At 44.1% G+C, this 27,758-nt stretch overlaps 4 protein-coding genes across 6 annotated transcripts; 1 reads left to right on the top strand and 3 right to left on the bottom strand.

Moving 5' to 3' along the window:
• Nucleotides 1–283: 283 nt before the first annotated feature.
• Nucleotides 284–3,934, bottom strand: arsh (arylsulfatase H). The gene is made up of 11 exons (XM_067257185.1): nucleotides 3,729–3,934; nucleotides 3,451–3,600; nucleotides 2,980–3,101; nucleotides 2,737–2,859; nucleotides 2,360–2,562; nucleotides 2,056–2,276; nucleotides 1,784–1,920; nucleotides 1,534–1,653; nucleotides 1,288–1,447; nucleotides 1,058–1,179; nucleotides 284–967 (listed from the first exon to the last, which is right to left on the bottom strand). The coding sequence occupies exons 1-11, from the start codon at nucleotides 3,749–3,751 to the stop codon at nucleotides 573–575; spliced, it is 1,776 nt and encodes a 591-aa protein (XP_067113286.1). The 5' UTR covers nucleotides 3,752–3,934; the 3' UTR covers nucleotides 284–572.
• Nucleotides 3,935–4,911: 977 nt separating this feature from the next.
• si:ch211-39i22.1 (brain acid soluble protein 1) lies at nucleotides 4,912–14,400 on the bottom strand. Of its 3 annotated transcripts, none has more exons than XM_067229157.1 (10): nucleotides 14,182–14,400; nucleotides 11,271–11,759; nucleotides 11,119–11,148; nucleotides 10,327–10,353; nucleotides 9,921–9,998; nucleotides 8,632–8,655; nucleotides 8,473–8,493; nucleotides 7,308–7,427; nucleotides 7,171–7,227; nucleotides 4,912–6,511 (listed from the first exon to the last, which is right to left on the bottom strand). In XM_067229157.1, exons 1-10 carry the CDS (start codon nucleotides 14,240–14,242, stop codon nucleotides 6,483–6,485), a joined length of 936 nt encoding a protein of 311 aa, XP_067085258.1. In that variant the 5' UTR covers nucleotides 14,243–14,400; the 3' UTR covers nucleotides 4,912–6,482. The 3 variants fall into 3 exon arrangements, with proteins under 3 accessions (XP_067085258.1, XP_067085266.1, XP_067085273.1); XM_067229165.1 differs by having other exon boundaries at nucleotides 7,171–7,224; XM_067229172.1 differs by having other exon boundaries at nucleotides 11,271–11,756.
• A 1,511-nt stretch (nucleotides 14,401–15,911) lies between these two features.
• Nucleotides 15,912–20,867, bottom strand: snx4 (sorting nexin 4). Its single transcript, XM_067255186.1, has 14 exons — nucleotides 20,746–20,867; nucleotides 20,081–20,205; nucleotides 19,706–19,844; nucleotides 19,287–19,436; nucleotides 19,146–19,193; nucleotides 18,998–19,053; nucleotides 18,634–18,706; nucleotides 18,449–18,510; nucleotides 18,233–18,298; nucleotides 17,283–17,372; nucleotides 16,978–17,077; nucleotides 16,621–16,766; nucleotides 16,395–16,509; nucleotides 15,912–16,248 (listed from the first exon to the last, which is right to left on the bottom strand). The coding sequence occupies exons 1-14, from the start codon at nucleotides 20,833–20,835 to the stop codon at nucleotides 16,201–16,203; spliced, it is 1,308 nt and encodes a 435-aa protein (XP_067111287.1). The 5' UTR covers nucleotides 20,836–20,867; the 3' UTR covers nucleotides 15,912–16,200.
• Nucleotides 20,868–21,430: 563 nt separating this feature from the next.
• tgfbr2l (transforming growth factor beta receptor-like) lies at nucleotides 21,431–27,333 on the top strand. Its single transcript, XM_067256619.1, has 7 exons — nucleotides 21,431–21,552; nucleotides 23,958–24,108; nucleotides 24,252–24,463; nucleotides 24,626–25,497; nucleotides 25,586–25,727; nucleotides 25,810–25,937; nucleotides 26,207–27,333. Exons 1-7 carry the CDS (start codon nucleotides 21,504–21,506, stop codon nucleotides 26,573–26,575), a joined length of 1,923 nt encoding a protein of 640 aa, XP_067112720.1. The 5' UTR covers nucleotides 21,431–21,503; the 3' UTR covers nucleotides 26,576–27,333.
• Nucleotides 27,334–27,758: the final 425 nt, after the last annotated feature.

Genomic DNA, 27,758 nt, shown 5'->3' with positions numbered 1-27,758 from the left:
CTGACACTGACTACATAGTGAATGGCTGCCCTGCCCCCTGCTGGTGACTAAGCCACAGCACAGTCATCAATACTCCAGCCCTGGCACAGCAGAAAGCAGAAAGGCTGCACACTGTAACATTCCAGAGATGCCATGCGTTCACTATTAAAAGGTCAAACTGGATGTTCAAGTATAAACAATGAAGTGGATAATGCTGTGCTTAAGCCACCGTGTCCATATGTGAAAGGGGAGGAGCTGAGGGAACAGCAAAAAGTACATTTAAAAAATGACAGTGCAGACACGATTAGTTTTTTCCTTTATCAAAAGGTCCTGTCACAATTTACATTTTTTTCACCCCAAAAATCTTATTGTACAAAAAAAAAAACACTAGAAAAAGGTTCAACTTGAAACCCTTTTTCTGGGTATATAACTTCTCTAGTTAAAACACAACAACAATTAAATAGCTTCATCTTTCACTTCACAGCTCAGGAATGTTCAACTGTTTCCTGCAACAGAGGCACACCCAGGCTTGGCGGAGACAGAAATGTATGTATGCGTGTGTGTGTTATGTCAGTGAAAGTGAATGTGTTAGGTCAGGCTTGTGTAGAGTTCTCTGTACAGCCACAAAAGGGAAAGGTTCCACAGCAGGGCTGAAGCCAAGGTCTCCACAGGATCTTCTCCCAGGACAGCTGGCTAGGGGCTGGGTCAGATGTATGTGTGTGTGCCGGTGGAGGAGAGTGTGTGATGGTTTTGCTGTGATGCTCCACTGCTTTGGCGGTCTGTTCCAAGACCTCAGCATAGCGAGGCTCGCTGGCTGGAGTCAAGGGACTTGTCTCTGAGGGGTCAGTGTGGAGGTCAAACAGGAGTGGGGGGTCATGGTGGGTCACGTGATCTCCGTGACAGAGACACACCTTGGTGTTATAGCAGCCACCGGCACCAGTGGGGGAGAAGTTGGGGGTGAAGAAATGTGCCTTGAAGATGGAGTCACCTGCAGGCACACAGGCGACGTGCGCACGTTTTAACACCAACAACAGGCCTCAACAATCTACCTGTGTATGGTGTGTGCGTCAGTACTCACTTCCGGGCGGGTGCCAGCGCACAGCGTTGAGGTAGACCCCACAGTAATGGAACATGAACTCGTGTTCTGAATGCCTCGTCCTCCCCTCCAGCAAAGGCATCAGATCATAACCGTCCAGAAGCCTGGGAAAGACAACTCATGTAAAAAATAAAAATAAAAACGTGTACGATGCCATTTCCTGTTTGTTTTCCCATCTGGAGGACAGTAGGACCACACGGCCACGTGCTTACCTGTCTGAGGGCGTGGCCTCGGCAAGATTGATTAGGGTGGGATACAGATCCATGAGGCTGGTGGGCTCGTCTACTGCCTTCCCCGCCGGGAGCCTGCCAGGCCAGCGAAATATGCCTGGTACTCGGATGCCCCCCTCCCAGCCCCCCATTGCCTTACCCCCTGGGAAGGGGAGTTGCAGTCATGGCTTATTAGAGTATTTTAATTTAGAACGTGTGTTAGTGTGTATGCATGTGTGAGGCGTTTACCTTTGTATATTCCATTCCAGCCTCCATGTTGATCCTCTATGTGTCCTCCATGGTCGGAGGTGAAGTACATAAGAGTGTTGCTGGCCAGCCCCAAACTATCCACCATCTCAGTTACCTGGCCTGGGAATCAGACATGTTAAGTGTAATGTCAAAATAATATTGAGCAGACAAATGATTATATTGATTGCTGAATAACTTTTAAAGACTTCTGCATTCCACTATTATGTCACTGAATCCTCTATTTTCTCACCAATGATCCAGTCCGACTCCTCAACATTGTCTCCATAGCTACCGTGGCGGCTGTGTCCTTTGAAGGCAGGAGTAGAGAACATGGGGGTGTGCACATGGGCTAGTGACAGGAACAACAAGAAGGGGCGGTCTGCGTTTCTGGTGTCAAAACATCACACAAGAGGAAGTTACATGACAATCTGCATAGAATGCGGAAATGTAATTGTGACTGTAGTTTTAGACAAAATGTTTTGACTGATTGTAGATGTGGCATGTATAGAGAAGGTATCTAACCTCTCTATGAATCCCTGGGCCTCTCCCAGCAGCCTCTGGGGCAGGGTGTCCAAGTTCATGGGCTGCTCTACCACTTCCTGGTTTCTCATGATGATGCAGTTCCAGGTGGGCAGGAGTTTAAAGGGCACGAACCACACCATGAACGCCAGCATACTGAGAGAGCTTAAGGCTAGGATCAGCCACATACTGACTTCCAACAGGCCACTGGCATGCACACACACCTGGAATGGCACACGAAGGGGTAAGACACACAAACAATCACACACATGCACACACACTTTCTCTCTCTCTCCCTGACACCCACCAGAGTGAGAAGGGCCAACCCCCCCAGCAGTGACAGCTGCCAGAGTGTGTCCTGCAGGTCGGCCAAGACGTCATGCCCGGCACCAGGTAGACAGTCGTTAAATAGTGTGAAGGGCAAGCCATAGAAGAAGTCAAAGCCATGGTTGTTAGGGTGGTGGCAGTTGTCCCCTCTATTCTTGCAGTTTACTCCCAGATGCCACTTACCTACAAACACAGATACATGGTATTTTCTTTAACAAAAAAACAAAAAAAAAACACTTCCTTATCCTTAAATGCTAACAACCCATCAACAAAAAAATATCTTTACTAAAACAAAACAACCTATATGAACATGATCCCTTTTCCCAAACATGTCCATCTCCAGAGTATGTTTCTTACCCACGAGGCCAGTGGTGTATCCTTGCTCCTGCAGTCTCTTGGCAAAGGTGGTCTCAGTAGGCGGCAGCCCCCCCGAACCCGCCAAGAACAGCAACACCTGTACACGACCTGTGCTGCCCAGGCCTGATACACACGTACAAAAGCAACAACAGCAGCACAGAGAATCAGCAAGGAGAAACAGTCTGGTAACAGTAGGTCACAACAACAGAGAACAGAGTGTATGTATGTGTGTGTGTGCGTTACCTGAGCGTAGAGCGTAGCGTCCAGTCATGAAGGCAGCCCTGCTAGGGGTGCAGAGAGGAGCAGCAGAAATGTGCTGAGTCAGCTTCACCCCCTCTTCTGCCAAACGATCTATGTGAGGGGTCCTGGGAAGCAGAAGGAGAGGCGCAGACACATAAAGAGGGAGGGAGGGAGAGAGAGAGAAAGAGAGATTGCCTAAGTTCTACTCATTTTTGATGGAGGCTGGGTTTCTGGACTATCCTGGGTGTGTGACACATGTAGCCTATTATATGAGTATTGTAAAGGGGGTACAAGAGAGCAGTACAAAATGAGTAGTAAAGAGTAGTAAAGTCAAGAATACAAAGACACGAACAGGAGAAGAGAGGGAGAAACCAAGAGGAGAGGAATGATAAGGAGGAGCGGATATTCAAGTAGAACGAGGAGTCTTTTGTTGGTTCTGTCAGTGACAGCAGGGATCCAAGTTTCCAGGTATACCTGATAGTGTCATTGCCATAGCAACCCACATCCCCAATCCCCAGATCATCCACCATCATCAGGACGAAGTTGGGTTTTCTGTCAACATCAGCCTGAGTGAAATCGCTAAATGTGACAAGGAGCAGTAGGAGGGACACCTGTGGGCGGATCCTGTGAAAGGATAACGGTTAGGAAGGAGAGTGGTTAAAGTACAATCCACACTGGTGATAATTCATAAACTAGCAGTGGGAGTTATGTTACATCAGACTTAGAATACGTTATTTTTTTTGTATTTCTACCTCAGAAGGCCTTTGATCTCCATAATGTCCTGATGTCGTCCAGATCTGTATGTACATCAGGATCGAGGAAAATAAAACGTCTGGCTTAGTAAAGTAGTCGGCTTGTAGGCTACATAACTCCCTCGAAAACTCAATTCATGGCAGACCTATTCAGGATCTTACGAAGAACTGCTTCACAAATATTTCACATTGCACATTGCGCTGCAGACTGGTCAACTAATTTACAGACTGTAAATTAAACATTAGCCTTGCTGATGTGAGTGTCCAGAGATCAAGCAAGCCGTCTTCCTGAGTCGAGGTTGACTATAAATTGGAGCAAACTAGTTAGGTATCGGATTGCATCATAACGTGCAGGTTAACATATCTCAAGTTTAAAGACCGTCCCAAATTTTCACTTTTTTACAACGTGGCATCGGTCCGTAAATGTCCACATCTTACCATAACATACCTCCTTCTGCCACAATGACGAGAATCAAAGTTGATAAATGCCACACTGCTTGGGCACTGACGTCGGCCTTTTCTTTACCGTAATGGTAGTAATGTGCGTCAATGGGAGGAATCTGGAAATGCTGAGTTACCCAATCTTAATTTGGTCTCCTTATGATATCTTATAGGATCAGGGGAAAAAGGGGTTAGTTATTTTTTTAGCCTAATACAGTGTAGGCTTAATAAAGAAGACCACATGGGAAAGAGTATATGCATTTGACCCCGTTTATTTCATCCTGTAGCCTAAGTGTGAGTCATGCAAGCATGACAGTAGAGTCATTGCTTGTCATTTGAGTTTCAATCAAATATGCCCATGAATTTACCAGCGTGAGATTGCAGGTGTGGCTGATAGTTGAGATTTGGAAAATTTCCCATCGATAGTTGTTGATTTACTCATTTATCCCTCTGGCTCTAAATGTCATCATCAATTACTACCAAGCACTCCAACTGGGTGTTCAGCGCATTATTTTGTGTTTGTGAATGCATGTGTGTGTTAAAGTGTGTGTTTGAGAGAGAGAGAGAGAGAGATAGAGAGAGAGAAAGAGAGAGAGGTTGTGAATGTATGTGCAATTAATGTGTGCGAATCCCAGCACTAATAAAATCATGATTCATCTGACAGCTCAGGTTACTGTTTCTGTGCTTAACACAGATTGACGAAGACACCAAGCTACAGCAACACTAGGACTCAGATCAGACACACAGGTTCCCCCCTCTCATATCTTCTTTATTCACCTTTTCAATGTTATTTACACAATTCAAAAAGAAATTAAACAAATGAAACAATAAGTGCCAAGAGATATAAATCACACACAAATTCAAAATGCACAATAACAATGAGATTCATTAAATAGAAGAGAAAATGGATAACTCTATATGTCAACATGTATTCTCTAAATATGTATTATACTCAAGATGTGTACAGTATAAGAAAGTGCTTCTCCAAAAGAGTTCTTATTTAATCACCAGTGAATTATGTTGTGTGTTTGTCAATTTCTCTTCTTTGTCTGCCAGCACCACCTGCTACTGGACTAGAGAAAGATAAAGTGAACAGACCTCCCTGGTATCATGCTCATAGCCACGGAAAAGAAATGATAAAGAAGAGCTGATCTGCTTTGACACCTACAGATCATTTCCTGTGGCCTTGTTGATCCACTTCCTGCCACCTCTCAATTCACATCCTTCTCCCTGAACTGAGCTTATGTGCGTTGCCTTCATGGATCAAAAAGCAGAGAGCTGGTGAAGGCCAAATGGCCCACTTCACCTTCCAGGGAGAGGACGTGTACGAAACACATCTCTAGCAAACAATCTTGGTGTACCTTATAAACTTGTTTATTTGTAATCTCTATGGTGATGCAGCATTGCGGTCACATAAATGTATGAGGTGACACATTTGACAATTCTAGGCACACATTGTCAGAACTGTTTTCTGACCCGTGTGACAGTCAGACAGACATGGTAAAGCATAAGTACACTAGCCTGCATGGGCAGACTGTGTCCAGGATAAGGCACTAGAGGAGGAACATCATTACAATGTGACACAGACTAGATCACCACTACTACAGGTTCAGTACATTCTATATTTCCAGACAAACACCCCGGTGAAGATACCTAAGCCCCGCCCAGACCCAACACAAACGCAGCTAAACTGACATCATCAGTCTGCTAAACAGAGATTCGAATGAATGCAAACTTTAAGTTTTTAAGTTAGAAGTGACATGTGTGCATCACTGTCACATCATTTTATGTAGGCTGACATCGAAACTTTGCACTATTCCCTTTCAATTAAGAGCATAGCAGGTGAGAGGGGCATTTAAAACTGAAGGTCCAAATAATCTAAAGTAATTATTGTCTTTTGATCTCTCAGGCTAATCATTGTATGTAAATCAGACACTAAAGGAAAAGTCTAATAGACAAGTGTGATTGTAGTTATCACAGGTACCTTGATTGCACTATAAAACAGAAGAAAAGAATCTTGTGGAATTAGTGGGAAAAAAATTGTTTTGGTAACAGTTCAGCTCTGTTTAGGGGACAGACAATGTAACCCAACACTTAACAGAATCAGACTGATCTCAGACAGATATCCTATTGATACCTCTCTCTCACACACACACACCTAAAGCTTGTTAGGAGTGGGGGTGGTCAGCCCCCCTCCTCCAGCCTCACTAACTCACAGTATTCTAACTATCCAGATTCAGGCTGAGTTGGAGCTTCAGCCTGGTTCAGCGAAGGAACTCCCGTCGGTCCTGCTGGTCTGGACCGCCACAGGGTCTAGGAGGAGCTCAGGAGGTTGCTGAGGACTGTGAACAGGGAACAACATGTACTGTTATGGGTTGGAAAACCCATGTATGCATGCACATCAATTTACAAGAGTAAGTGGTTCTAAGAGTAAATTAGGTACATGGCTGGGCTTGACCTTTGTGTGTGTGGGTGCGTGTGTATATGTGTGTGTATGTGTTGTGTGGGTGTGTGTGTGTGTGTGGGTGTTTGTGGGTGTGTGTGTGTATGTGTTGTGTGTGTGTGTGAGTGGGTGTGTATGTGTGTGTGTGTGTGTGTGGGTGTTTGTGGGTGTGTGTGTGTATGTGTTGTGTGTGTGTGTGGGTGGGTGTGTATGTGTGTGTGTGTGTGTGGGTGTTTGTGGGTGTGTGTGTGTATGTGTGTGTGTGGGTGTTTGTGTGTGTGTGTGTGTATGTGTTGTGTGTGTGTGTGGGTGTGTATGTGTGTGTGTGTGTGTGTGGGTGTTTGTGGGTGTGTGTGTGTATGTGTTGTGTGTGTGTGTGGGTGGGTGTGTATGTGTGTGTGTGTGTGTGTGTGTGTGTGGGTGGGTGTGTATGTGTGTGTGTGTGTATGTGTTGTGTGTGTGTGTGTGTGTGTGTGTGTGTGTGTGTGTGTGTGTGTGTGTGGGTGTGTGTGGGTGTGTGTGGGTGTGTGTGCTAGCAGGGTGTGGTTGGTTCCCTACCCTGGGGATCAGACTGTGCTTCAGCCTCCTGCTTCCTGGCGCTCTCTGGGTCTGCTGCTGAAGACAAAGGACATTTAACACTAAAGCGCTTAGCAGGCACACTGTGGGTACCATGCTCGTTTAAAGCCACAACTCACCACCTCTGTTCTTGAAACAGAGCTTCTTCTTCTGATAGGCGAAGTATCCACTGATCGCGCCCACCAGAGCCACACCGACTGCACTCAGAATACCCGCCACCGCTGAACCAGAGCTAGCCTCTGTGAAGGAACACATGGGTAGAACATTAACATCAAATCAAATGTTATTGTATAGCCCTTTTTACAAGCAATGTCACAGAGGGCTTCACATACGCCCATAGAACTGCCCCTCAGCCAACCTCAACCATCAAGGGGTAAGGGGTAATGACAGTGCATGCAATGTACATACCCTGAATATGTTTTCTCAAAACAGTGTAGCGTACAGGTGTTGAAAACATAGCATCTTGTGACATGTACTATTCACGTTTCTCTTGTCTCCTGGCACATGCTGCATTCAGCACGTACTGCCCATAACTTTTCAGTTAGAGACTGACATATAGTCGGCACAGTTTTGGCAGTGTAATGTCTCTGTAACTATAAACATACCAGCAAAGAGACCACAGGAACTCCAGGAATTGGGACATAATATCAATAATATAAACCTAAATCTCACTAATGTACTTTATAAAGACCTCAAACACAGTTAAACAACTGTGTGTTGTGCTGTGTGTGTACAATACTGTGTTGTGCACTGCTACTGCTAAGATGAATTGTTTGCTAATTACAGCCCTCAGGTTATCCTAGTGGCGGATCACTCATCATGCAGTGATTATGAAATGCTATAGACTAGAGAGCGCCGAGAGACAAAGAGAGAGGAGGGGGTAGCCAGGTGCTTAGATAATACTCCACACCCACCGATACCCACACCCACACTCCACTTGGGTATATGTATAAACAAATACACAGAACATATACATACTCATGGCACACACATGACATATATATGACTCAGAGTACATTGTGTCCCTACAGGTAAAGATGATTCATACACACACACAATACATACATGTGAAAGACTGGAATTTGAGGTAGAGAGGGCTGACATGAAGAGACAGGTAGGACATTGAGCCCCTATCTGAGCCCTGCATGTGATCATGGAAACATTTACAGCAGAGGAAGTATATAGAGCCCCTATAGAAACACTCTGGGGCAAAGGTAGGCAGTTAACGGCTTCTTTAAGTATGACAAAATAAACACATAAACATAAAGACAGTGAAGAGCTCACCTTGAGCCTCGGCTGATCCATCTGGGGCACAAACCACACACAGACACACATTGTTAGTCACAGGAACAATTTATGCTGACAACTTGTGCGTGTGAGATGTAATTTAGATGCCTTATCAAATGTGTAATGACGAAAACATTCATTGACAATGAAACATACCTGAAGCGGCTTCTGCTGTGTGGGCTGGGAAAGGAGAGAGAGGACAGGGAGGGGGAAAGGAAAGGGAAGAGGATCCCGACGAGAAAAAAGAAATAGAGAGAGACAGGGAAGCGGACGGAGATTGAAAACAGATATAGAGTGAGAGAGAAACAGAGAGGGGGGGGATTAAGAGAGAACGAAGGGGAGGGGGGGGGGAATAAAGAGGTTGGATAGAATGAGAGAGAAAAAGCGACAGAAGAAAGAGAGAGAGGAGGAAAGATAGCGAGATAGAATGAGAGATAGAATGAGAGAGAGATAGAATGAGAGAGAGAGAGAGAGAGAGAGAGAGAGAGAGAGAAAGAAAGAAAGAAAGAAAGAAAGAAAGAAAGAAAGAAAGAAAGAAAGAAAGAAAGAAAAAAAGAAAGAGAGAGAGAGAGAGAGAGATAGTGGGGGTGAGAGGGTTGGGAAAGAGACAGTAGGAGTTATTCAACCTGGTATTCTATTGATGCCCTGGGGCTCATTGCTATAGAGTTTCTGTCCCGACTGGTATGCCTGAGAAAATTTCTACAGCTTTTGCATGCAAACATCACCCACCCTCCCTACTGCAGTGACTCACTTTCTTTGATCCACATGCAAACACAGCCCATGATAACGACTCTCTCACTCACCTTGCTCATGTTTCAACATGAAAAACGGACAGATTTTATGCCATTGCTGACGAATGCTAATCGGTATAATATAATCTCCTCGTTAGGATTGTTCTGAATAGTGTTTGAAGATAATTCCAGTTTTCTTTCTTTGGGATCCAGGTCAGACATACTGCACATAGCCTGAGGAAATCGACGTGTCATACTCTGACTGGAGTTTCTGGCCTAGATTACTTCTATTTTAGTTTTGAAACCAGTGAAGGTATAACTGGTGATATGGTAAATGCTGGCATTGATACTGGATTAAGCATTATTCTACAACTGGTATTGGTGACAATGACCCTGCCCCACCTTGAAGGCAGCATGGAAACATGCCTACTCAACTGTTGAAAAAGTGCCCCATTGCCTTGTATGTAAATAGAACAAGATCCAAACAGCTAGTGCTCAGCTGCATATTTGGACTCAGGGATTGCTGTATGATTGTGCCTAGTACCACATTTAGTAGAAGACAATGTGTCTTCCAAAGATGCTACTGCATTTAAATAATTTGTTTGAATACAACTGGAATCTATTGGTTAACTACTCCAGTATTGTATACAGGTTCTGTAACTGCCAATAGTCTACAGACCTAGATGTATATTACTAACAGTGGTTAATACTGACCCACAGAACCTCCGCTGCGGCCCCGGCCTGGTTTCACGCCTTGTTCCAGAGCATCTGCCAGATTCAGGTCTCCGTCACCTGAACACAAATCGACCAAGCACATTTAGTGCATGTGGTTGGATTTGTATTAGTGCCTTTCCTATACATTTACATTACATTTAGTCATTTAGCAGACGCTCTTATCCAGAGCGACTTACAGTGAGTACAGGGACATTCCCCCGAGGCAAGTAGAGTGAAGTGCCTTTCCCAAGGGCACAACGTCATTTTGCACGGCCGGGAATCGAACCAGCAACCTTCTGATTACAAGCCCGATTCCCTAACCGCTCAGCCACCTGACTCCCAGCTCCCTATAGCACAATACGCTTCCCATTCTGAGTAACCTTAATCACTCCTACGACCATCTCACCTGCTTCAGCTTCTGGATCAGCAGGAACTACAGATGGAGGAAAAACAGAAAGAGACAGATCAAACATAATGAAGTTTTTGATTAAGGAGGCAGCTTGTAGTTCTATCCTATCCTGGCCACAAGCCTATCACAGACTTTGTCGGGTAGGAAGTTACGGGGACATTCTAGCAGAAGTCAATCACCTGATGTTTTTTGCTATAATGAGAGCAAGTTCGTTGTCAGTCGGCACCTTGAGGCCCCTTTTCCAAGCAACTGTATCCTGGACGGGGGACTGAGACACTCCCTCTTAGCAACTATGTTACTAAGGAATGAGGTCATTGCTAGTAATGGCATGAATTAAGAATTGGTCTTCATGATGAAAAAAACATCAGGAGAAAAGACTTCTGCTAGGCATAAATAAACTGAATCCATAGAGAGGACTACTTGATTGAAGATGATTGCTAAAACTAAAAAGTGGATATTCTTTCTCTTATGAAGATTCCTCTGGACTGGTTGGTCCCTCTGAAAGAGGTAGCCCATTTTATTATTAAACTTTAAAACAGTGCTGCACATAATGCAGGTCTGTGTCACTGAGTTTGAACACTATGTCAGGAAAAAAACCTGTTGGGGCACTTTTCCACTGTGTACCAAATCAATCATTCCCTACATACACACACACACACACACACTTTGAGGATTGTGAGTATTGACATGCAAGTTAGACCCATTGGGGTGGTGAGGGGGGAGGGGAAAGGTTGTGTGAAAGTTGTACACAGGTTATTTGATGGTTGTTGACAAAGAGGCCAACAGTACCTGCGGCAGGCTCGTCTGGGGCTGCTTCCTCTAATAAAGACAAATTTAAAAAAACAAAATTAGTTAATAGTATAATATTCGCAAGTATGTTTATATCATTCAAACACAAACCATGCTAAAATCATGTGTGTGTGGAAGAGTCTCTCTCTCACCTGTCTTTTCCCCCACTGCGGGGACGACCTCTTCTTCTGTCACAGTTTCTTCAGAAACCCCCTCTGTTTCAACATCTGGCTCTGCTGTAGCATCTGGTTCTACCACCTCTGTATCTCCAGCATCTGGTTCTACCACCTCTGTATCTCCAGCATCTGGTTCTGTGGCCTCTGTCTCCTCTGCCTCTGCAGGTTCCGTTTCTGATGTAGCCTCCGGTTCTGCAGGCTCTGTCTCCTCAGCATCTGTAGGTACCTCTTCTGGTGCGGCTTCTGGTTCTGTGGCCTCTGTCTCCTCAGCATCTGCAGGTACCTCTTCTGGTGCAGCTTCTGGTTCTGTGGCCTCTGTCTCCTCAGCATCTGCAGGTACCTCTTCTGGTGCAGCTTCTGGTTCTGTGGCCTCTGTTTCCTCAGCAGCTGCAGGTACCTCCTCCGGTGCAGCCTCTGGTTCTGCAGCTTCTAGGTCCCCAGCAGGTTCTTCAACTTCGGTTACTTCTGGGGTACAAACATTTTTGTAAATTAATCGTTTTCTCGTATCACATGAGTATCTATTCCCAAAGATCCCATACTGCTCTGACTGGTTTAAAGCTTCAGTTGAGATTAGATCACATGATATATAAATATTCAGTCATGCCCTTATTAACCCTGGGACCCTGGGCTTTGCCACTAAGGTGGAAACTCAGCTCTAATGCAATAGTCTGAGTCATAAGTGTGTGTAAGTGTGTGCGTGTGTTCCACATAGAGCTGCAACATTCCTCTGTTGTATGCCAGAAACAGAAACAGTAACCATGCTCCCACTCTAGCAGTTCGCCTAATGGGCCACTGAGTCCGAGTGAAATGAGTGCACACACACACACACACACTACGAGACAAGCAGCGACACTGCCAAAACATTAGATGTACAACATATTTTAATGCCAATAAATCTATTCTAGTGTTAATACATCCCCCCCTAACTTCTCTTCCCCTTAGTCACTCCATCTTTTAATCTATAGACAAGGATATACATATATACAAATAATGAGAAATTAACAGTAGGTTGAAAAAAGGCCTTGGGATTTATGAGATAACGAATTACACATAATTAAAACCACAGGCAAAGGGGAATATTGCTAATCCACAAGTCTGTCACAAAAAAAAAACTCTTTACATTTAGCAAAGGTGTATCTCTACAACTTCAACCCTATACGAAAGGGAGGATGGAGACTATGCTTGGTCTGTTCTCGTCTGGGTCTGTTCCAATGTCCAATAGGCTGGTTTGGCCTGAGCGTGTGGGTGTGTGTGAGTGGGAGGGAGGGAGGGAGGGGGGGGGGGGGGATGTTTTTTGTTGCGTGTGTGTTTCGTGCCATCCCCTATGCTTCACGTGTGTGTTAGGAGAAGGAAGTGGCAAACAGAGGGAACAGAACAGAATGTTCTTGTGAGTGGCAGAGTTGGGGGTGGGGCATGCAGATCTATAGGAGACCTGGACGAGAGGGAAGAGAGCGGGACAGTAGATAACTGGCAGAATCCCTTACACAACTGCTAAGATTCCATGAACAGCACACGTGTAAACACTCACCTCTGGAAACAGTTTCAGTGCAGTTACTCAGGATTTCTATGTTTGCAGTATTTTATGTATGCAATCATTAAAATGAGGGAAAATGCACAAGCTTACTGTAGTAAATATTGTATGTCGTCACATAAGCCATGTAGGGATGGTTACTGTCTATTGATATATATAAATAAATGGGCCTTGCCCTGTAACAGTGTGCCCCCTAAAATAATGTGAACTGCCTGTCAGTTGATATAGCAGGTAGTTGCGGAACACCTTGTTCCCTCAGGTACTACCATTGTGTTGAAGGCTGGAGTGAAAACTGTACTTCCGCTCTCTGTGGAGCTGTTCAGCCCCAATCATACAATCTATACACAGGCCTGGTAGCACACCTCCCAATAGACTGTCCGAGCTGTTGTGCTGTGTGTGTGTGTATGTGTGCGTGTGTGTGAATGGTGACTTCACCAAGCAATACACTTTCATGTGTCTTCACTGTTGAGTGTTACACACAACACACAAAGCACATGGCACACATCCCATAGCTCTTTGGTCTTTACCACTCAATACAGACACACGCTCACAACTGTGTACACACACACAGACACACAATAAATTTAGCTTTTCCCACCCTCTCATATACACATAGCCTTAGGAAAATCAAGGCGCTGAAACTGGTTCTATGTGTTGGGTGTTGTCTGCAGCTGGGCTGGATTGGGTTACAGAGACCTGCCCTCCAGTTCTGCTAAACAGACACACACACACGGAGAGAGAGAGAGAGAGAGAGAGAGAGAGAGAGAGAGAGAGAGAGAGAGAGAGAGAGAGAGAGAGAGAGAAAGAGACCCAAACTCACCCAATCTGAATACTAAATAGACTTTGTAAACTGTTACACCCCACAGAAACGCACCCACTGCTTTACTTCAACAACAAAAAAGTGGGTTTTCATATGAAACACCTCTCTGACCCATATGACCTGGCAGGGTGAGCTCAGACTAGAGACAGCTTTGTTTCAAGAGAAAAAAGTGCATGATTTAATTAGGATCACATAGCATACAGAATAGTTTTTTGGGGGCAGGGTCTACATAATAGTAGTCTATGTATTGTCTGTTATAACTGCTGTTATATGACCCATAATAAAGACCTACTGGTGAGAGAAATACTTTAGATATAGATGGGCTGTAGACTACAGGCCCACGCCCATGTAGGTCAGTAAAACCATTAGAGGACACACCTATACCAAAATGAGAGTTGGCACAGATTTAACAGTAAGTACATTTCAGAGTAAAAAAATCCTAGTGGATGTTAATTATAAAATGGTTGAAAACATAAGCAGCTCCATATGGCACGAAACAGACAAAGAAACCCAGCAGTAAATGCATCGAAGCTTACCTTGCGACTGAGCCCCGATGAGCAGGCTCCCTAACAGCAGAATCCACAGGTATGACATCATGAGAACACCGTGTTCTGGTTCTGTTGGGCTGAGTTTACCTTTTCTCTGATCACTGATAACAATTTTTTGAGCAGCAACGGGGATCTACAGCGGGTTGTTAAGGTGAGCTATATTATCATGTTTGCAGATGCTCGGTGATGCTCCCTTGGTTGAGTCTCCGCCGACTGTCTTTGTTTGAGGGAACTTTAAGGGGCGTGCCATGACGTGCTTGAGTCCCTTCACTAGACTGACAGGTAGGCAACCCAATCATATTTCCCACTTTTTTTGATCGTCTCCGCCTCCGGTTTTGAGAAAGTTAAAGTTTACATATCTGTTCTGAAGTGGTGCGTGCATGCATCCACATAATGTCGAAAGAAGGACACCATGACCAAATGTTTATGCCACGGAGGTAAGAGCGGTAAAAGTACTAAATGTACACTACACTGTTGTCCACTATCATGGAATTACAAATACATTGTGTTGACCTGCATATTAATTCACATACATCAGACTCATAAATAGAATGGAAGCTCATTCACAAATAGGCGCTATCTGTGTACGTCCACTTAGTACCACAAGTGTGACAGTCTGGACCAACGGGTATTTTATTCTTTTGAGTCAACATGAACTGCAGCCAGTCACTTTCTGCCGCGCGTTTTTATGGTCAATCACACTTTACAAGAGATAAAGACATCCGGATTTCCGGTATTTGCCAACAGGTGGCAGCATGGCGTCAACTGTGGACATTTACAGCCACCTAGTGGTGGAAAATAAACTGTTCACACACGCGCCCGTGTTCTCCTTTCAACTCCACGGTTGCTTTCGAACTTCAGAGGGTCACACAAACTACATTGTTCGATATTAGGTAATGGCTCAAACGGCAATATAAAAAAGGTTAAAGTAAATATACATGGATCATTTTATTAGTGTCTTGGCATAATTATTACAAATGTATTAAACAGTACAGTCCCATGACTGTACACACATCTTTGTAAAAACGTAGTTGATGTTAAGTATGATGGCACGTTACACCTGTTACTCCCTCAGAGCCGGTCAGGTAGCCAAGTAGTAAGTCTTGGTCACAAATAGAACATCAAGGACCAGATTTGTCTTTTAGGCTGTTTCCAGGTGGATAAGCTTATCATTGATAAGCACAGGCCCTTACTACAACTTGGAGCTAGAAAACGTGACATTTGCAAATTACATCCAGTGTCTTTCCTGTGTAACCTTCCTGTTTCTTTGGTCAACTATTTGACTGTCCCTGCCCTATGGGCATTTGCCTTGACTTTGCAGAAAAGCAGACACATGGGTGATAAAGTTCAATCCACAAAAACATTGAGTCTGTTAACTGGGCCACTCAAATGGTGTGCAAAGGCCCATTCTAAAACCTTAGAAAAACTCACCAGCAAATGCAACGGGATTTACAAAAACAATGTCCGAACACATTCAGAGATGCCCCTTCTCAAATGATCTGACAGAATGAGAGTTTCTTGGAAGGCTAATAAGATGGACCGAATGCGTCTACAAAAAATACCATTCATGTCAGACAACAGTACTTTGAAACATAGCACCTGACCAAATACATTTGTAAAATATAACCGAAAACCTTATGCATGTTGTTTCAGTCTGTGAGTTGCAGTTGTGGTTACATGCAGGAAGATCTAGGCAGCAATTGGCATAAGACAGCAAATAATATTAACAATAATTCTTATTTGGACAATTCCATTTACAAAAAAAGTTCATTTACAAAATAAAATCCCCCCATTCCAAAGAATATCAGCTCACCAATCCCAACTAAAGTGTGGTCTGGTGCATCCCTGTAGGAGGGGCTGTTTAGGTTGGTAACGGGGGTATAGTTGGTTTAAAGACTGGGTTGAATCAGCAAGAGTTTAGTAGTTGCTTGAATGACGGGTCTGAATGGACATTGTGGCAGGCTCGACTGATCAAAAGCTCGACTGATCAAAAACGGTTTTAGTTGGTCACATCTTGTTGAAGCACTCCTTGGCATTGGTCCACACCTGTATGCCCTAATAAAAGAGTTTGGGTTCAGTAAAACCTCTAGAAAAAGAAGATGGCGAGCACTGAATGCAGGATCGTATTATGTAGGTGTGTATTATGCAGTGTACTATGTAGGATGACAGGGTATGTTATCGTTATGTTACATGTGGCCTACCTTCTTGCACATGCTGATCTGCATGATGGCGTAGCTAATGAGCGCCTCTTTCAGGTCACTGTCCTTCTGCTGCTTGAAGTGCTCAATGTCCACCCACGCCGCCTTCACAAACTCACTGCGGGCAAGACACAGCGTTTTCACATCCTCATCGCAACTGGCGAAGCGAGGAGAGGGAGATATTGATGAAGAGATGGGAGGAGAGGAGTGGGGAGAGAGAAGGCCTTACTCGCACTCTGCATTCTTCTCTTTAACAGTCTCCTCCCCCTCGTCTATCTGCTGTTCCAGAAGTTGCAGTCTGGCCTCCCTCTGCTCCGCTGTCTCTTGACCAAACAGCTTACTGGTCATCCCCTTCAGGGAGAACGTACGCACGGTCTGCGCTTACAGAGGACAGATGGACAGCATTATCCAACATGAAACATGGATGTCATTAGTATATTGGGGTTTGCAAAGTTTCATTATACATTTTTGGCAAATGTATAATGAAAGTGATCATTTCTTTATTTAACTAGGGGTTAAATAAGGAAACTGTATGTGTGTGTGTGTGTGAGTGTGTGTGTTGAGGATCAGGGGCTTCAGGGCTTACACCAGTGACAAGCTCCTCTTTCTGCTGTTTTTTGCTGGTGAGATCCAGGGCTGCCATCTCCAACTCGTACTGATTCAGTTCGTGTTTTCTGCACACTGCCCTACACAGATATAGAATGTTCTTAAAACATACCCTCAAACAAATGATGAGTTTGCATAGGCAAAATCACAACATATGATGTTTGCCAGCATATAGTCTGGTCTGAAGTTGATGGGAGAGAATACCAAGCTACGTAGACAAATGCAAAGTAGCTCACTCACAAACAACAGAGTAACTGACACCAAGATTACAATCTAACGGCCTACTTTAGTGCTTCTGTGTAGAAGAGATACTCCTTCAACTGGTCAGCATAGTGCTCCTCTTCCTCCAGAATGTCATCCACGGATGCAGCATACCTGCACCACACAGGTAAATCAACAACACACCTAAAAGACTTGGGATAGTCAGTGGTAGAGCTCCTTCATATACAGTAAAGCAGCTCAAGGGGGGTGGGGGGGGGGAGTACTGGTGAGAGCTGACTGAACACTAGCATCTCTTGTTTCATGCTAACAACACATACCTGGTGTGTGGGTAATGTGACTGGTGTGTGTGTAATGTGACTGGTGTGTGTGTAATGTGACTGGTGAGTGGGTAATGTGACTGGTGTGTGGGTAATGTGACTGGTGTGTGGGTAATGTGACTGGTGTGTGGGTAATGTGACTGGTGTGTGGGTATGTGACTGGTGTGTGGGTAATGTGACTGGTGTGTGGGTAATGTGACTGGTGTGTGGGTAATGTGACTGGTGTGTGGGTAAGTGACTGGTGTGTGGGTAATGTGACTGGTGTGTGGGTATGTGACTGGTGTGTGGGTTTGTGACTGGTGTGTGGGTAATGTGACTGGTGTGTGGGTAATGTGACTGGTGTGTGGGTATGTGACTGGTGTGTGGGTAATGTGATCTGCATGTCCATTGTGGGCTGCAGCTGGTGGCTGCTAGAGGAGCCATGTCCCCAGCTGCTGAATATCCGACATGGGACATGCTGTCTGTCTGGACCCTAACCCGCTGGGACGGACTGACCTCTAACCCCCAGTGTTGAGCTCGACCATCTGGAAGCAATTTAACACTGGGCGAAGGGGAGTCCTGTTACCTTGGATACTACTCCAGGGAAACGGGCCAATCCACTCAAGTCACTCAATCTACTCTCGTTGGCAGGGCAAGCTGTCAGCCGTAGTAGTCTGGCAGCTTCTCTACGTGTGTCTGTGTGAGTGTGTTACTTACGCGTCCATGTGGTGGCCAGCACTCTGTAGCCCATCTCCCATCTCCTTCTCTATGGCGCTCCACTCGCTGTGGAATAAAATGCACTCACATTTACAGCCTGACTGCCACATCATAATCTATATCACATAACACCTAGGTGTATAAATAATAGCCATTTCATACTGTACACTTAGTACAGCTACGCGAACCTGTCCCAATTTCCATCTTTCTTCCTACCTAAAAACTCTTCCATAGTTTCCATGGACCTTGTAGACCCCATACAGTCGGTCTGCCACCCTCTGAAAGAGAGGACAAGCTAAGGTAAATTACGGCAATCTAACCGAGTTGTAGTGTAGAGTGGGTTTAAACGACTGTATATTCAGGTATCGGTGTGCTCTAAAAGAGCGCCTAAGTGTACTAACCGCTCGCACTCGGAGCAGCTGAGAAACCACGGTCTGGAGTTCGTCGCTGTAGTGCTTCAACTCTGTGAATCTTCTGTAGGACACAAGACAATTCTGTTTTCATATAGTCCTCCCACTAAGTTACTTTCACGTAACACGACAGAAATACTCTGAAGAGAAACTGTAGAATGTTACTATGTGATACCGATAACACAACAGAACAGTGGAGCAAAAATGAACTACTAGGACAATCATAAACATCCAGTCTATATCAACCATAGTCCAAAACAAATACAGCCTATTTTTCCAATACATCAATCACAAAGGTTTTGGTGACCACAAGGGTTTGGGCCTTGCCATCATAAAAAACACAATGTTAACCTACTTGTCTGGGTTCTTAACTCTGAACATGGCACTTAAAGCTTTCAGCCTGGAGTCAGCCTGTAACAAAGACAGACAGTCAGGTAAATGTCATCCTTAAGACAGTTCAATAGTTTCAGAAGGTTAGACAGAACATTTTCAGGTGTGCACACCTTAGCTTGAAACCCCGTCTCAAACACCATCTCCCTCCATCCTTTCTCCTGTGAACACAAAGAACATCTCAATCTTGAGAGGAACATCCCAAACACAAGAATACCATCAAATAAGTGACATCACCGAGGAGGAAGGCTTACTTCTGTGAGGAAGAGAAAGAAGATGTTGTCGTTCGAGAGGCCAGCATGTGAGGCCACACGCAACAGGAAGTTCTCAAGACCAACTCTCCGTCGTTCGACAAAGTCAGGGTCCAGGTTATCAGCTGACAGCTTGTGCCACACAAACTCTGCCTGCACCAAACAGGAAATGGAAAGCGATGCATCAGCATGTGGCTTGTTGTGACAGTACATGGGAGCTATGTATAAGGATTTTCTAATGTTTTCTCTATTCTCAGGATAAAATGTAAAGATGTATTTTCGATGACAACATTCTTCATCATAAGGTGCATTCCATTCTAGAGTGTTCCTTCGAATATACTCATCCACTACAACTGATGTAGTGGCAAATTTCCTACACAGTGTCGGTAAAAATGTGGAAATAAGCCATTGCATCCACTCACCCTCTTCTCTGGTAGCGGTGGGACAACGATGAAGGGATAAGCCACCAGCAGATAATTCCTCAGGAGTTCAAACTCGCTGTATCTCCTCCACACAGAGTCAGGTGCAGGGCTTGTGCCTTCAGTCACAGTGTCAACTGGCCTTTCACACAAGGTGGAGAAACAGATTTGTTATTGTTAATGTTTAACAGATATTAACTAGGTCTATGAGAACTAAAAATGTGTGTTAGTCTTATGTTTGGCACCGAGCCTAGCACCAGGAGCAGTTGTTGTTTCCGTTTAGACCCGTTCTTCTACTTTTTTACTATACGATAAGTCTATGACATGCTTACGGAAGTCCTGGCAAGGAATGGCATACTATGTTTCAGAGAAGTTTACCTCGTTTCAATGAGGTAAACTGTGTACGTCTCTTGAATGTTGACAGCATTCTTCCCAGTTCTTTTGTCTGCCTCTGCAACTGATATCTCCATCTTCCTGAGAAGAGCGGTCCCTTTCTCGACCATCTGCAAGTGGACAACACAAACTGCTCACTGCTGATGCATGTATACTTTCGGGTGCAGTAGCAAACATGCAAAATATGTGCTAGCTAGCCTATCGAGCTGCATGATGTAGCTTGAAGTAGGTTGGCTGTTAGCTAGCTATCTAACGTTAGCTAGTTCTAGTAGTAACTAGTTAGATAACTTTCACCACTAGTAAGCGTCGTTGTTGGCAGTAACTTATGCTAACTTAGCTAGAGTCCAACCACTCACTATAATTGCAGCTAGTCGTGAAAATGACTTTGGAATGGAAGAATAAACAACCGAATTTAACAAATACAAAATAATGTTTTTGTACAGTGTTTACTAAGCTAGCCAGGGCGCTGAGTAGCTGAGGCTACATTTCTGCTCAACCAGCTGTTGATTGTTTGAAGTCACTCTCGCGAAAGTCCGTGGACAAGCTGGGCCTGGCCAACTAAACTAAAAGAACAGTTATGAAAAATACACTGTCCAGGAATAATATCGTAGCCAATACTTGAATTTTAAACTTCGATCGGAATCCTGTACCGTATTTCTAATGTTGTTTTCTAATTCAGAAGATGTGATGTCGATGTTCCCGATCACCGCTATTTCCTCGGTTCCTGAATCAGCCATCATCTTGCAGAGTGCTGACTGTCAGCTGCTGGCCACGGCGCCTCTGCTGTAGGTCGCATGCGCGCAAACTCAAGTTTGCACTCACCTGAATGTCATGCGACTGACGGAAATAATAAATCCTTTAAAACCATTAAACAAATGTGTTTCGGTTACTGGCGATTGTCAGGTTTTTTTTCAATTAAAAAATTATAATAATCTGTTGATAATCTGATGTCTATCAGATTGGGTTATCAGATTATACTGTATGTTGCTGACTGTGCCATATTCAAAATAATATTTCACTTGGTGGAAACATATTCAATAATTATAGCCTACATATTTCCAAATAAATGCACCAAAAAGAGCACTACCGTGTTTTGAACGTTTTATTGCTTACAAAATGTGTGCAAAATGTGCATGTTATCATTGTTTGAGATGAATTATTGGCCAAGGCAATCAACATACTATGTCCTATCAATAGCAGCGGACAGTTCTGGGGCGGGTCTCTCAACACAGCTGGATGAAAAACATCTGGATCCGCCTACACGGAACTTCAGCCAGCAGCCCCCGAGCCCGAGCCAGTTGTTCCAGTAAATACGACTTCAATAAACGAGCGTCTATTTTACCCTTATGCCTGAATAACGGTGCAGCGCGACACGGTCGTTTAGATCGACTTATTTTATGTCAAGATTATGGGGTACTGGCGTTATTCGGCAGTGTATGTTGTTCTTCTATCACTTTGTAAGTACTCTCCTTCTCTCTTCGTATGCGCTGTTAAGTGGTGCTCACTGTCTATTGTTTCTAAAAGTTTGTAATGTTGTCAAGGGGGAGGGGGTCTATGCATTAGACACGAGAGATACGTAGGGTATTTATGCTTGGATCAAACCTTTTCGTTTGTTACGTGGAGAAACTTAAGATATATGCTTGATGATGTTAGTAGTGTGATATGAAATACTGCCACTCCTGCAAAGAAATATCTACTTTCTCGTTATCCATCTTATTCTTTCAGTGCCGTTTATACAACTTGACATAAAGAGTTGGTTCAATAACAGTATTGTCTATCCAACATAAATAGATCAGGATGTAATAGCCACTGACAACCATAAAAAGTAAAATCACCGTTCTGATATATAAAAGATGCAACAATAGACTGCCATATCAAAATGTGATTGCCATCTGCAATGGAAATCTTCAACAGGAAATCAATTTTGAGACTCAATTATCCTTGCTGCCTAACTGGGCATCCCAGGGGAATAGGACGAGATTAAAAACAGAGATACTGTAGGTGGAGAAATACCGAGTTCATTTAAATGCTCTTCTGACATGCTGCATTTTAGGAAGAGTAAGAGTAGCTGTTTGTTTAGATTACATAAAACTCTGGATCTTGGGAACATAAAGTCACCACAAAATCCCAAATGAGTTAGCATGGATTAGCAACAGAACAGTGCATTATTCTCAAAAGTCCCCAGAGTTTTCCTGTTCTTTTTTAAGGTCCAAGACCTTAAACTCTGTGCCATTTAGATTGAATTCAGAATTATGGAGAGAAAAAAAGCTAAAAAGAGGGGAAGACAGAAGTTAAAAAAGAAAGAGAAAAGGGAAATCAAGAAAAAAGAAGAGAGAATATAAAAGAAGGCTTGTCAGAAGAGAGGATATAATGAGCTGTTTAGAAGAAAGTGATGGTAGAAAGGTTGTCTTTATATCTTCTGACTTTTCGTCACCAAGTCATACAATGTGATGATTCAATATGACCAACACCCCCAACTCCTCTCCTACAATGACAATACTGTTATGATGATTTAAAAGGGAATAGGACCCCCCCCCCTTTCCTTTGGCGCTCTGCCAGTGTGCGATGTGACCGTGTCCTATGTGCCAGGCTGCCAGCTTGCCTCTCTGCTGCCTGGAGATGCCTCCAGATCGTCCGGGATGATGCTATTCAGAGAAAGGAACAATTTCTAAACAAAGACACTGGACTTTTATTGTTGGCCATGAGATTATAGCTCTAGCAACCATAACTAAAACCTACAACCCACCCATCCACCAACCCAGCACCCCACAATCCGGTTCTCCTCTTGCCAAAATAGGGGCCTGCTTATACAACTCTTGGCATTGTTTTATTTCCTCTTGTCTGCTATGTAATGTAAAAAAAAATTACATTTTTTTCTTGTATCGTATGTTTATGGGAGAGTTTGTTCTTGTCCGGGTGCTACCTGTGTTGCTGCATGGATACCTTATGTGCACATGCGTGTGTGTGTGTGCGTGAGTATGCATTGCCATATGTGAGTATGTGTTTGAGTGTAGCGTGTAAACTGATAGGGAGGGGAGAGGGAGAGAGGCTAGCTAAAGTTGTAAAGTAAATAAAAGCTGCCTTCATCCCCAGACCTCTTTGCCTCCAGTCAGCATGCAGCATTTGGATTTCCCATGAGCACCAAGGGGGCGGAGTTTCATACTTGGCTCCAACTCACCCTTCTGGCTTCAATTTATTCCTGGAGCAGTCACTGCTGATTTTAATTACTTGGAAGTTTGCGGAGGGGGCTTTTTTGCTTACCCAAGCCTTTTTAGTTTTCTTCCCTTCTTTGTCTTTGTGTGCGTGTGTATTTGGATTGTTGGCATCGGCCAACATCTGGAGGTCCATGTGAAATATGTGTACAGCTTCTTTTAATGTTTGCCTAGTTTAGTTAGCTCATCCCTATCATCTGGCTCTGATCAGGGCCTGATATTGTTGTGATGTGGCATTGCAGGGCTGTGCAAGATGCCTGGGAAGAAAGGAAAACACCCGCTCATACAAACAGGCACACACGCGTTTTTATCTGTTCCTTTTAACCACATCTGCTGTTGTTTTCTTTCAGTCAAACTCTCAATTGAAAAAGTGATATACACACATTAGCACATGTGATACATTCAAAGATTGGTAGCGTATTTCGATAAAATAGACACATTTCACTACTTAACTGAATTAGAATGTTTTTTAAACAACAATAACTAATGTTGCTTCTTATGTAAGACGAGATGTAAGAGTTCTCTCTTCTCTATAATTGCAGTCTTGTTAGTTTGACCCGTTTCCTTAGATTTTATTCTGTTATAAAAAAATCTTCAGTGATGTTACTTATTCATACCTGTATGTGTGTGTTTGTGTGCGTGTGTGCCAGGTGTCTCAATCCTCCCTTTCACTCACATCAACACCAACCTGTGTAAGTGGTGTGAGTACTCCAGCCCTGAGTGTAAGGACAATGTGTGTTACAGCAACTGTAACCTCTCATCCTTCTGTAACCGCAGTGAAGAGATCTGTGTGGCTATATGGTAAGTCCAGTCTAACTTCTCTTTTTTCAAAGAAATAGTCTCGGTGCAATGTCTGTAAAATGACATTAGACTTACAGATAATCGGGAAGGACACCATCCTAATCTTTCTGCTTGGTGTGTATGTGTGGCTATGTGAACCCCAGGAGGAAGACAAACGCAAGTTTGAGTGTGCAGACTCTGTGCCATCATCCCCAGCAACCACTAGAAAGCATGGATGTGACTCTGCTGGCCAACTCTTCATCCAGACAGTGTGTGATGATGCCTCAGCCTTCTGACGATGGAGTTCTCTTCTTTTGTGGCTGTGTGGGAGACCATGAGTGCAACGACAAGCTTATATTTGACAAAGGCTCCAACGGTAACAACTATAACACTGCTTTTATTCAAGATACAACATATGCTATACATACATAATAGATTAAATATACCATCAGATCGATCCTGGCCTGTTGGCAAATGACTGTGATTAGTCACTAACTGAGTAGTGATTTATTTAAATGTGTTTGTTGTGCCACCTCAGGTTTCTCTAAACTGAAGAGTAAAGATGTGATTCCTGTGGTGGTGATCAGCCTGGTGCCCCCCTTGCTGGTCGCTCTCATTGCCACCATGGCCTTCTACCTCTACCGCACACGTCAGTCAGGCAAGCCTGGCAAGCAATCAAAAGACTGGGGACACAGGTGCAACCCTGGTCCTTACCAGGCTCTGGAGCTTCCTGAGGGTCTGTCACCAGGCCAGGAAGGTGTTAGAGTGAGGGATGCCTGTCTGGGTAAGCTGTCCACCATGAGAGATGAGGTCACCTCTCACATGTTACCGGTGCACGGAAATAGCCTGAACCACAATACAGAATTACTTCCCCTCCAGCTGGAGGCGCTGGTGGGCAAAGGCCGCTTCGCTGAGGTTTGGCGAGCAAGGCTTCTCCACCGCACCGGTGCAGGCAACCGGTACGAGACGGTGGCTGTCAAAGTGTTCCCGTCAGAGGAGTACGTCTCGTGGCGAAACGAACGCTCCATCTTCTCTGACGTCCACCTGGAACATGAGAATGTGGTGCAGTTCTTGACTTCAGAGGAGCGTGGGCCTCTAGGATCCGCCCATCGGCAGTATTGGCTAGTTATGGCCTATCACGGCTTAGGAAACCTTCAGGACTTCCTGTCTGGCGAGGTGCTTAGTTGGGCAGAGCTGTGTGCCATGGCTAGCTCTGTGGCGCGGGGACTAGCACACCTGCACAGTGACACCACTCCCCATGGCGTGCCTAAGGTGCCAGTGGCTCACCGTGACCTGAAGAGCAGCAACATCGTAGTGAAAAGCAGGAGCGAGTGTGCCCTATGTGACTTTGGCCTGGCACTACGGCTCGACCTCTCTCTCACAGTGGACGACTTTGCCAACAGTGGACAGGTACTTGGAGATGAGGAACCATAGAAACACAGATGCTGGTAAATATAAACAGTGATAGAGAATGACGTTTGTGTGTGATTCCGCTCAGGTCGGCACGGCTCGTTACATGGCCCCAGAAGTGTTAGAGTCAAGGGTGAACCTGGAGGACTTGGAGGCATTTAAACAGATAGATGTCTACTCCATGGCCCTAGTCCTCTGGGAGATGTCCTCTCGCTGCCATGTTATTGGAGGTGAGTTTACACATTTTAGAGTGTCAGATGGTTACCATAAATGTGACCTAATGTTTGTTCTACATTTGCTATAATCATGCAGAAGTGAAAAGCTATGAGCCTGCATTCGGGTCCAAGGTGTGTGACCAGCCATGTGTGGACAGCATGAGAGACCTGGTTCTCAGGGACAGAGGCCGGCCTGATATACCCTCCAGCTGGACACAACACCAGGTCTGCTGATGTATTGTGATCCAGTTTTGAAAATATATTTATTAGTAAACATGTATCAACATACGTGACTGACGTTAACATACATAATAAATAATTCTGGATCTTGCGAACATAAAGTCACCATAAAATCCCAAATGAGTTAGCATGGATTAGCAACCGAACAGTGCATTATTCTCAAAAATCTCATTACGTTTTTAAGGTCCAGGACACTTCATATGAATAAAAGGTATACAGAGATTAAGAATATCTATTTCCTGCGGAATGTACAGGGGATGGACCTGCTGTGCGCCACGATCACGGAATGCTGGGACCACGACCCAGAGGCCCGGTTGACTGCACACTGTGTGGTTGAACGTTTTAACACCCTGGACCTGGAAGAGGCAGAGCAGGTGGAAGCAGAACCAGACAACAGCTGCCAGCAGGAACCTCCAGCCCCTGACCCAACCCCTCCCTCAGCCCCCTGCTCCACACCCACCCCTACCACCACCTCTACCACCACCACCACCCCTACCCCTACCACCACCCCTACCACCACCCCAGGCCCCGACACAGACACAGACTCTGGTATTATTGAACACCGTCCTCTCCAGACAAACTCAGAGGGAAGTACAGACCCTGAACTGCCATCCCAGATCTGAAGAAGCCAGATCAAAGCATCTAAACTGACATACAGACAGGTTCTTGTATGATAAACACTGGTAGTGGATTTGCTGGAAAGGAGCTGGTCTCCAATCTATTTCTCTAAATAATGGATTCTTAAGTAATTGTGGCTAAATTCTGAAAGATGTGGCCATGTACTGGAACACACACTGTGACTCTCTAATCCAAACTGTGTACCATGAGAACTTGAGAATCAGACCAATCCAATCATCTGATAACTGTCTGTCTGACAAGGGATGCCTTTCTTTATAACCAGTCAGACTGATTTAGGATGTCAGACAAAATAAGATGAAGTCATTAGGATCAACTGATCTCCCTTTAGAACTTAGTCAAGCAATGTTAAGTTTCTAATCTCCCTAATGTCAAGCCATCTTATTACTCTCAAAAGGAGGAGCAATTTCAGCTGGGAATAACTAGACCAAACTAAACCAAACTGGAGCACCAATATCCCGTCTGTTTCACTGATTTGATGATGTCACATGATGATAAAGTGCCCTAGATAATACTAAGGGATTGTAAACTGGTGCCATAAATGTAGTATAAAATCACCTTTATATATAAGGTCTGACAGTATATGTATCTTTACTGCAATTTTGTCAACTTTGTGTATCCCCTTGTGTTCTTAGATGATACATTAACATCAACATTCAAAAACACGTATCTGTCAGAAGAGAACAGTCAGAAGAGAACAGGAAAAAACAAAGACTTCAAACTCGAGTGTCAGACATGGTTTATTTTGATGCACCAGTATTTCTTTCTTATTTTTTTGTCTTAAAAAGCAGCCCTTTTTTTTTTTTAAATGAACATACTTGAGATATAAAACAAATACATATGTAGTGTATCAATTAAAGTTGTTTTCCCAGACTATGAGCAAAATAAGAAACCATGTATTTCTGCATAGAAACATCTTTGGTCTCTGTACATTAATGAAATGTTTGCTTTGCTAGTTCTGATTCACCATTTATTTGAATCACATGCCAATCAAATATTTCTAAATCATTTCTTATTAATCTGTAGCATCATGATCAATGGGTGACTAAAATGAACTTTTGATTTGTTAGTGCCCTCTACAGGCTGTATGAACCAATGACAGTTTAGTGCAGTATGCTTGTGTACTACATTATATTTTAGAAGGATCTTTTGACAGTACACCATGATAAA

Source organism: Osmerus mordax, chromosome 2, assembly GCF_038355195.1.
Source record: "Osmerus mordax isolate fOsmMor3 chromosome 2, fOsmMor3.pri, whole genome shotgun sequence".
Taxonomy (NCBI): domain Eukaryota; kingdom Metazoa; phylum Chordata; class Actinopteri; order Osmeriformes; family Osmeridae; genus Osmerus; species Osmerus mordax.
This window is presented reverse-complemented; position numbering and strand designations above follow the sequence as displayed.